The 10,249-nt window shown below is 48.4% G+C and overlaps 1 protein-coding gene across 1 annotated transcript; it reads right to left on the bottom strand.

The window, feature by feature from the left end:
• Window positions 1-57: 57 nt before the first annotated feature.
• Window positions 58-7,448, bottom strand: ZNF367 (zinc finger protein 367). Its single transcript, XM_064642336.1, has 5 exons — window positions 6,985-7,448; window positions 5,925-6,075; window positions 4,167-4,286; window positions 3,683-3,821; window positions 58-2,641 (listed from the first exon to the last, which is right to left on the bottom strand). The coding sequence occupies exons 1-5, from the start codon at window positions 7,333-7,335 to the stop codon at window positions 2,401-2,403; spliced, it is 1,002 nt and encodes a 333-aa protein (XP_064498406.1). The 5' UTR covers window positions 7,336-7,448; the 3' UTR covers window positions 58-2,400.
• Between the last annotated feature and the right edge of the window lie 2,801 nt (window positions 7,449-10,249).

Here is a 10,249-nt window from a genome sequence, read left to right as displayed (position 1 = left end):
AGCACTACAGAAACAAGGAGGAGGCTGAATACTTAAAGGATTACCAAACAGCACACATTAAACCTGAAAATTAAAGTTTTTATTCAAAGCATCTATTAGAATGACAGCACATCAACTCTTCTGCCTTTAACTCATGCCAAACTACAACTTAATCTTTCAAAGCACTGAACACTTTCATGACTCCTTGTATGTAATCACTTAATAAAACAAAAAGCAGTCTTACACACACTGGGTTTTTCTTTTACTTGGTATTTTACCCAAAACTTGTCATGATTCAGAACTGCTTCAGCTGTCTGAATTTTGTCTACAGCCAACTACAATTCAGCGTACTTGTCATTTTTGAGGAAATATCCTGCAAGTTGCCCAAAGCATTACAGCTGACTAGGAAAAAAAAAAAGTCCTAATGAAGTTACAACACCAGTCTGCAACTGGCTGGTAATTACAGAGTCTCCTGCCCTTTGAAACACTACTCAGGAGCAATTCTCAGTTATGACTCAGAACTACAACGGATTTAAGTCCAGGGCTCATTTTGGGATCAGATTATTTGCATGAGGCCAGATTAACAGTCAACAGCATGTAATTTTTTTGAGAAACTCAAAACCTACACACATGAATTACCAGTTTTACACAGGCTAAGAAGCCTACTGTGACTAGTGTTTTCTATTTTTTTCAGAAGCTGAAGCAAAAATTAAACCGTATCACTGGTGCAAAATCATTTACATTCAATGAAAGCGATTTTATTTTAATTATTCAATTACTCTTTAGCTAAGTGCATCAATACAAGATTTAAACGAACTGGGTTAATGAGATTTTCAAACACAACAGGTTATCAGAGAACACATTTCTCCAGTTGCAGTTCCTGGTGTAAAACCACTCTACTTTTCTGGAACAGCTGTATGCATCTGGTCAGTCTTTACCAAGTGACTGATAAAATTATTTCTTTCTCTTGTTTAAGTAAGAGGGAAAGAAGTTTCCCTTCTCATTTGAATTTCCTGACCTCTAACAAAAGGAAGGAGTTAAAGCAAGCAGGTCAGTAAATGCACATTATTAATATCCCCTTAAGCAGTAGCTTCATAACAACAACCAACAACAAAACCACATAACAAGAAGTCCAATCTGAAAACAAAGTTATGTTAGAATATTAGGAATCTCTGGCTGCCTTCAAAGAAAATTATGGAAAAAGATCACCATGAGACAATGCTACTGAAAAGTATACAGCATTCTCAAAGTGACAAGATACCCTGTTAAACATTTTATATCAACATCTGAGTACTAGGCAGCATTCTGTAACTTCATTTATTTGGGAAATATACGAAATCCCACTGTTAACACACTTGTAACTATCTTTGGAAGCCTATTTTCTAGTTGTATAGTGAATACTTTCTGCAGTGTTTAACTGATAGCTGTGCTATGGTTAGTGAACACAAAATTGGCATGTTATCCTGAAATAAAGCAGTAAGGTGGCTTCAGGCACAGAAAGTACGGAGGCTCATATCTGCTGATCATCATATGAAAGCAATACTTTAAAACTTAGTGTTTGCTAATAGAAGATCTGGAATTAACTAGAAATCCATACCACCCTGTAAATACCCCCTTTATCAACAAAATCAAGTGCCAAACCACTACAGGGTCAAAAAACATCTGAAAAAATATTACCAATTGTTTAATTTTGTCTAGACTTTGCAAGACTAATCATTTTCAGACAAAACAATGTGCAAAAGTTCCCAACGTCACATGTTAGGAATAACAAGTGCTACCAAGAGATTCTGCTGAAATCAAATCAGAAAATGTAAAGCAGCAAAGTCAAGCCCCATACCTTGAGCAGTCACAGTGAAGATACTGAACAACCATAGGATTTCCTGCACGAAGCAGTTCCTTTCCCACTGCAAGTTGAGATGATTAACCTTTGCCTTTCACCTTGGTGATACTAGGTAAAGACATACTGACATTAGAAAAACACAGTTTTGTTGCTGTTTAACAGTATCCCCAGACCTATTGCTTTTTATAAATTTGCTTAAATAGTCAGATAAATGCTTTTCTTTTTGTCAGCCTTCTTTGGCCACATGTACCATTCTGCTAATTGCGAACACTTTGTTCAGAAAGTGCTTCCTGTGAAAACTGCTCCAAATAAATGAGTTAACCTTGCAAAATCTAGCTTCCCAAGACACATAAATTTGTCAACCCTATATTTACAAAACACTTATAAACTTTACATATGTCTTCTATCTTGTCAAAAGTGCAATTCTCTCACCCCGCGTTACGGGGGCAACAACATTCTTCATAAATTCTACAGAATAGCAGCCTATGATAAGCAAATAAGGTGCTTAGCTTATGCTTGGGATCTAACTGGTTAAGTGACACCAGCAGGTAACGTTTTGTGTAGGCAGAGACTGCTCCCATCTACTGTCTCAGGGGTGCCACAGCTAAGTTTGCCAGCTCAATGAGAGCCAGCGCTCCGTGCATGCGCTCGCGCTGCTCCTGCAGCCGGCGCAGGCAGGCAGCTGAGTGAGAGCTGCTCTTCTCTTCATCGTCCTCCTCATCAGACTGGAGATACTCCATCGGGTCCTGCTGCTCCTGGTCCGTTTTCTGCATCGCTTTGGTCTTCAAAGCAAGAGCGCGCTGCTCTCTGGTCTCCCAGTATCTGTAACACCAAATGTGGGGAACGCTCGTCAAATGAAGGACATGGAGGTCCTGGAGCAGGTCCAGAGGAGAGCAACAAGGCTGGGGAAGGGACTGGAGCACAAGTGCTGTGAGGAGAGGCTGAGGGAGCTGGGGCTGTTCAGCCTGGAGAAGAGGAGGCTCAGGGGAGACCTCCTCACTCTCTGCAACTCCCTGACAGGAGGGGGGAGCCGGGGGGGGTTGGTCTCTTTTCCCAGGCAACTCTCAGCAAGACAAGAGGGCTGGGTCTGCAGCTGTGCCAGGGGAGGTTTAGGTTGGATATTAGAAAGAATTTCTTTCCAGAGAGGGTGCTCAGCCATTGGAATGGGCTGCCCAGGGAAGTGGTGGATTCTCCGTCCCTGGAGGTTTTTAAGGTGAGACTGGATGTGGCATCAGTGCCATGGGCTGGGAACCACAGCAGGGTTGGATCAAGGGTTGGACTTGATGATCTCGGAGGTCCCTTCCAACCCAGCTGATTCTGTGATTCTATGAGTACACCTGACAACAATCCAAACCTGCCAAAATCCTCCCAAGTACTGACTTGCATCTGACTAAGCACTGCATTTCATTTTATCTTTCAGCCCTTATAGGACAATATTTATGCTATCAGAAACCTTCTTTATTCAGTATTTTAAGTGTAAAGTGCCCAAGTGAACATCTGTGACAGGTTTCTCCTCTACATAGCATTCCCAGTAGGCATTTCTCCCTAGGCAAACACAAGTTGTTGCCCCTCATACAAGGGCAAATTCAGCAAGACTGCAGCACTAACAAGGTATTAGCAGGGGTTGATCAAGCAAAGAAGGACATTTAAGCAGAGAGCAAAACCAAAACAAAATTGGAAGAAAAAAAGTCTCATGAGGAGCTTTGTCTTAAAGGAGTTCAGACTCCTTTAAGGAGGACTGATATGTACTAGAGGAGCGTATAGTTTTGGTTTGTTGGGGTTTTACTGTTCTGAAGAATAAAATGCTTTTTCAAACCACCCTTATAAGTATTTCAAGGAAGGTGACACCATGAGGGAACTTACTTTGCTAGCCACTCAGCCACAGCTTTATTGTCAGCCGTCTGCTTCTTGGTCAGCCTGTCTGTGAGCTCCTCCCTCTTCAGCCGGGCATAGGGATGTTTTGGGCAGTGACGGTTTGCATGTGTGAATCTGCTCAAACAGCCTTAAAAACACCAAGCAAAAATGAAGAACACGTTATGGAAAGCAGCCAATCAGTGACTAAGCATAACATCTGTGGAATGAAGAACCCAACCTTCCTCATTCACAAAAAACCCTAGGTTTGGTTGAAAACAAAGTTGCAAGGTTCATAACATGTCTCGTCATTTTATAAGTTAGTATCTATTGGCAGAGAACATATGCAACTTAGATACATATTTGCAGAATCACCCCAGAAGTTCAGCCAAAATTAAACTCCAAGGCTTTTATGTATCTTTGCCAAGTGAACTTGTATACAATTCCAGTATTGGTCTGACCCTAGAAAGCTGCAAATTGTTCTCTGATGACTCACCATTCTCTGAGCAGACAAACGGTTTCTCTCCCGTGTGGAGACGCTGGTGAGTTTTGAGCTGCCCACTCTGTACAAAGGCTTTCCCACAATCTGGGTAGTCACATAAATAGGGCCTTTCACCTTAAAAATAATGAACAGAGATTTGTGAAAGCTGACTATGTGTCACAGTACCCAGTGGTGCTCCCTGGCATGAGACTTACACAAGCAAGCTCTCCTTTTAGCCACTCAGACACTTGCAACTACTTAAGAAGTCCTGGTTTACTCTGAAGTACATGTTCTATGCTACTGGACAATATACTTATTTCCAGAGAGGAAAAAAAAAATTTTTTTCCCTTGTCATGTTTTCTGATTTAAGACTCTCAGATAACACCACATAAGCTTTGTCCAGTGAAACTATGGACCCCTATAGAGCAAGAAATATAGGAAGTAAATGGACAAGTGATGTAATTCAAGTTGTAACCAGAGAAATTTTATCCTTAACATAGCCTGAACTAGGGTGAAATACTTGAGGTCAACATTAAAATAACATACGAGGTTGCAGAAATATCTCATTAGGAGAAAGTCTCACTTTTGAGAAAAGTCATAACAATGGAGGTTGCATGAGAAACTTATTCCAGACTTAAGTCAACAAAGTTTTCTTAGAACAGTCACCAAGGAAGACTTCTCCATGCAAACTGCAACCAGACAAAACAAGGCAGCAAGCGTTTCCTTCCCCGAGAGGGCTCCTCAGGAAGGAGACCAAACAGAGGTGACTCGGAGGAATGACACCAGGGTAAGCTCTGCTCAGGTAAGAAGTTCTTACAAGTTCAACAGCTTGTACAACCAAGTGAAAGAATGACTTTTGACCAAAACCCATGAGGAAACTGCTGTTTAATTTCATTATCTAGATTAGTTGTAGGGACTTGAATCAGAAGAAGCGAAGGTGGGAGCCAAGGTTTTTGTGGGCTTTTGTTTGCTTGGCTTGGGGGGAGTGCTGATGGTTGTGTCTATACTGTGAACTACATTAGTTCACACTTTATTGCAAATACAGAGTGCTGTTGAAACATGAATTAAAAAAAAAAAAAGGTATTTGCTTGGTTGAAAAACCTAAACCAACAGTATCTCCAAGCCCAGCTGAATGAGTTCATCCTACATTTTCACTTAACTGCGAGCTGCCTTCTAAATACTGCTCAGAGAATTAGCATGACCACCTCCACCCAAGAAAATGAATTCTAGATGGTGGGAAAAAACAACTGGGTGCTAATTTTAAGCAGGTGGACTCTTTCTCAACATTTAAACTACACTTCTAGGGTGTTACAGTGCTGAAGTTGCCATCTACTTTCTAAGTTACTGTAACCTCTTACAGGAAACTTCAATGCGGTGTGAAAAACACAACAGCAACAGGGAAAAAAAATAACAGAGAAGAGGCAGTCAGAATACAATGTGCTACCAAGCTCAAGTGCAGAGCAACAAGCTCAAAAAAAGTTCTCCCTCTTACAAAGCAGGTCTGCAACTGCAACAGATAAAATATTTCTGTAATTTGCCTACACTATTAAAGCCCAAATTGCTGCTACATTTCGCCACGACAAACACAGCTACAAAGACTGTGAGTGACTAACAAGCACTGGAAGTAAAGTATGATTAAATTAGTAGTTACAATAACATATTAACAGGCCAAGAGTTGGGAGGTTCCTCTGTGGTTTGTTTGCAGGGTTTTAACTCCTTCCCTGGTGCTCCCGAAGCGCTCAGCCCAGCAATGCACCCCTCCCTTTTACTCACCCGTGTGAGTGCGCTTGTGGGCCTGCAGTGACTTCCCTCGTGGGAAGACCCTGTTGCAGATATTGCAGCGTATCCTGCTGGAGGAGTGCTCTCCTTCGCTGATCAGGTCTCGGACGGTGTCTGCTCTCGGCCGGCCACGTTTGATCCCATCCTGGGCGTAAATAACGAGGGAACTAAACTCCAGCACCTTCCCCGCTCTGCAGCGTGGCCAACAGGCACAGCACGCCCCGGAGTGACGGCACTTAGGATGGTGACAGTGGTGCCGTGACAGCACAGAACCAGCCCAGACCACGTCCAGCCCATCCCCAGCTTGCTCCTGGTGGCTGGGCTGTGGCAGCAGGGGAGATGCCAGGCACTGCCAGTGCTCCACCACACGCTCAGGAACACGGGGAGGAACTGGCAACAAAACCATGGAATGGGGCAGGCTGGAAGGGGCCACAGTGGGTCACCTGGTCCAACTTCCCTGCTCCAGCAGGGCCATGCCACAGCACATGGCACAGGATTGTGTTCACAGGGTTCCGGAATATCCCCAGTGAGGGACACCCCACCCCTCTCTGGGCAACCTGTTCAGTGTGTGGTCACCCACACGGTAAGGAAGTTCTTCCTCATGTTCAGGTGGAACTTTCTGTGCATCACTTTCTGCCCGTTCCTCTGGTGCTGTTGTTCGGCATCACAGGCAGAGCCTGTCTCAGTCCTCTTGTCAACCTCGTTAGGTATTTACACACTTTAATGAGGTCCTCTCAGCGTCTCCTTTCAGGGCTGAACAGGCCCAGCTCCCTCAGCCCTTCCCGGTAGTGAGAGATGCTCCTGTCCCCTGACTACCCTCGCAGCCCGTGCTGGGCCCGCTGCAGGAACTCCCTGTCCCTGAGAAGCCCCGAGCTGGGCACGGCCCTGCCGTTGGGAGGGCAGAGGACGGGCGTTCTCCATGGACGCGACCCGACCTCGTCCCGTCCCGCCCCGCTCTGCCCCGGGGCGCGCCCCGCTGCCGGAAGTGCCCTCCCTTTAAACGCCCGGGCGGAGGCGCGGGAGGCGCGCGCGGGTTCCCCCTCCCCGCACTCACCTTGCGGTGCCGGTGGCGGCCGCCGCTCTCCGCCGGCTCCTCGTCCCCGGCGGGGGCTCTGCCCGCGGCCCCGCGGGGCGGCGGCAGCGCCGAGGGGCCGGCGGTGCTGTCGCCGCCCCCGGGGCTGAGGGTCACGTTGTGCGCGTTCTCGCCCCAGCGCCACGGGTAGACCATGAAGTCGCTGAAGCCTGGGCTGGTGGGGACCGGCGGGACGGGCATCGGCTCCTCGCCCCCGCCCCATGCCGGGGAGGGTTTGATCGGGGTGGTTTTGATAACGGAGACCAGGACGCGCTTCGGCGAGTCCTGGCAAAAAATCACCGAGGGGGCTCCCGGCGGCAGCCGCTCCGCCATCACCGATCGCTCGCGGGCAGCGGCGAGAGGAGCGCGGTGAGAGGGAGGGCACGGCCCCGCCACCCGCGCCAGGCCGTGCAGCCGCACGGACGTCCCGCAGCCGCCGCCACCTGTCGCCGCGCGGCTCCGCCTCAGACGCTCATCACCGGGACGGCGGCCCCCCGCGCTCTCGGTGCCTTTCCCCTCGCGCCCCTCCGCCTCCGCGGCCACCCCCTACCAGACCTGCGCCGTCAGCGGCGGCCCCCGGCCCTAGCAGTGGCGGGGCCGAAGCGGTGGCAGAGCGTCCGCACCTTTCCGAAGCGCTACCGGAGCCGCTGCGCCCGGAGGAGCCGCCGCCGCCGCCCTGGCCGACCCGCCGCTTTTCCCGCGTTACGTTTCGCGCCCGAGCGCAGCCAATCACCGCGCGTGAACGTCACGGGGCGCGCGCTCCCGCCGGCCAATCGCGAGTCGAGGAAGCCGGCGGCCCCGCCCCGGAAGGCGGGTCCCGAGAGCGCGGCTCCGCGACTGCTGCCATCCCATTGGGCAGGCGGCCCCGCGAGAGGCGCTGATTGGCCCGGCGCGGCGGGGGGCGGGGCCGGCGCGCGCGGGCAGGCTTGGCGCGCTCTGTCCGTGGGCGGGGCCGATCCCAGGCGCGCGGGGGTCTTGGCGCGCCCAGCGCCTTAAAGGGGCCGCGGACACGGCGGCGCCGCCCAGCCGGGGGGGCACGGGCTCCGGCGGCCGGCAGGCCCTGCCCTGCTCCTGTCCCCGTCCCCGTCCTCGCCGGCGGGCAGGGCGCCCCGCGAGCGCGGGCGCTGTCGGGGCGGCGCGGCCGTTATGGCGCTGTCGGGGAGACGCCCCTTCCAGCCGCGGTGCCCGCGACCGGGAGGCACCCGCGGGTGTACAGCTGCAGACAGCGGCCCCGGGACTGTAAGTGGCCAGTAGGCGTCTGCACGTGCAGGTGGCGTTTAAAGACGGTGGTGCCAGACTCCTTTCAGTGGTGCCCAGCGATAGGACGAGGAGCAGTGGCCATAAACTAAAACGTAAGAACTTCCACCTCAACATGAAGAAGAACCTCTTTCCACTGAGGGTGGCAGAGCGCTGGAACAGGCTGCCCGGGGCGGTCGTGGATTCTCCTTCCCTGGAGACATTCCAAACACACGTGGATGCGTTCCTATTTAACCTGCTCTGGGTGACCCTGCCTCGACAGGGGGCTTGGAGTAGATGCTCTCCAGAGGTCCCTTCCAACCCTAATTATTCTGTAACTCTGCGAAGCTTGTGCAGATCACTAGTTTTAGTATATTTATGTTTGAGGGGTGGAGGTCTTTGGCTGTTTCGTTTTGGTTTTCTAATTTTTTTCCCCCTCCCAATCTATTATAGCTGTTCAGGCGTTTATACACTGTGATTTACTAAAATGGCATCTTAAATCTAGTCTTCCAGCCTGTGCCCTTTGAAACCGAGACCCAGTCTAATTGTGCAGCCTGTTACCCCAAGCAGGGAAGCTGCAGGTCTGCTTGGGTGCAAGGCTCTCACAGCCTGTTCTGTGTCAACTTTAACTCACCTGTGTGAGAGCTGTGTGCTCGATGTATGGAAGAACTGGTGTTACTTAGGAGTGATTTGGAAATACAGTGACACTGGTCCAGCTTTAGCTGGTGAAAACATAGGTTCAGTTTTTAAATCTGCAAGCAGCCACCTTGCCTGCTTTATGAATCCTTTGGAACTCTGGTTACTTGAAACTGAAAAGAATTTAGATGTATCAGACAGCAGTACTTCACTTATTTTATGCTCGTTTTCTGTGTTTTTTTTTTTCTTTAAGCAATAGAACTCGCTGTTCTAAAGCAGAAGCACATTAATGGCATTTGATGTGGGCCTCTTATGCTGAAGTTGACTAGTAGTGTTACATCAACATGCTCCCTTTGCCTCAGTGTCTTACCATTGCAGTGAGTCTTACTGACCAGTTATGGCCTGAGAAAGAATTAAATCCTGTTCCTTACACGAATAGCTAAATTTTGAGGCCAATATCAGGAGCACAGACAAGCCACAGAGCTGTAAAAATGGTGAGATTTTTCCCCTGCTCAGTTATGTTCACCACAGTCTGTATGCTGCAGGCCACTGTTTCTGGGAGTGTTGGCACAACCATCACTGCTGACAGGAACAGGAAAGTGCAGGGAAGACCAATTTTGCACCATATGACTACACCAGTTCTTTGAGCACAGAAAGGCTGTAGAAGTGGACTGCAGTATTAACTATCCACCCTGAGATTGGCAGCCCTTTCATTATGAATTACAGTTTGGTTTGTCACAATTGTCCTTTTAAACTAACTCAGATGTTTGCTTAGTCAAATTCTTGTTCATAGTAAAGATACTCCAGCTTCTCACAGTCAGTGTTACTTGTTGAAGTCCTACCACTACTGTGCCAGCTCAGGCCATGATTACCAGGCCAGAAAGAAAATGCTGCAGCTTGCAACACTTGTTTCCAGAATGAGGAAACTGGTTTCCATATGCTTGGATCTGAACCCCTTAAAAACCTTCAGCCCTGAAAATCACCCACTGTGAACAGTTCTGGTAAGATAACAATGTTGGTAATACAGAAGATATGTTGAATCTACTGGGGGGGAAAATGACTCATGTTAAAATAATTCCATCCCAAAAATCAAACTGCAAATACCCTTCATAATTTTCCAAAATTACCTGCCTGATGTTTCAACAGTGCATGTAGCTGCTGAAGAACTCAGATGGACAGATGGAATTAATGTTATGAGCTGGTCCACAGAACTGTAGACACTGGAAATGGTGCAGTGCATTGTGAGCAACTGAATATCTCCATGTTTAACCTGTGCCACCCCACTGTTCTTTGTGATGATATTCAAGGGCTTGGCAGAAGATTAACTTCTTTACATGGATCTTGTAAATTTTTCTAATTCCAACTAATAGAACTT

The sequence above is a fragment of the Pseudopipra pipra genome, chromosome Z (genome assembly GCF_036250125.1).
Source record: "Pseudopipra pipra isolate bDixPip1 chromosome Z, bDixPip1.hap1, whole genome shotgun sequence".
In the NCBI taxonomy this organism is placed as follows: Eukaryota; Metazoa; Chordata; class Aves; order Passeriformes; family Pipridae; genus Pseudopipra; species Pseudopipra pipra.
Note: the sequence above shows the minus strand (reverse complement) of the source record. Positions and strands in the feature narration are given on the sequence as shown.

What these genes read in the sequence shown, in the direction of transcription:
- ZNF367 (XM_064642336.1), bottom strand. Translation starts at nt 7,335, where the DNA reads ATGGCGGAGCGGCTGCCGCCGGGAGCCCCCTCGGTGATTTTTTGCCAG. An exon ending in CCACAAGCGCACTCACACGG is followed by an intron (nt 4,287 to 5,924) that starts GTGAGTAAAAGG and finishes ATTATTTTTAAG; the next exon opens with GTGAAAGGCCCTATTTATGT. An exon ending in GTTTGTCTGCTCAGAGAATG is followed by an intron (nt 3,822 to 4,166) that starts GTGAGTCATCAG and finishes GGTGTTTTTAAG; the next exon opens with GCTGTTTGAGCAGATTCACA.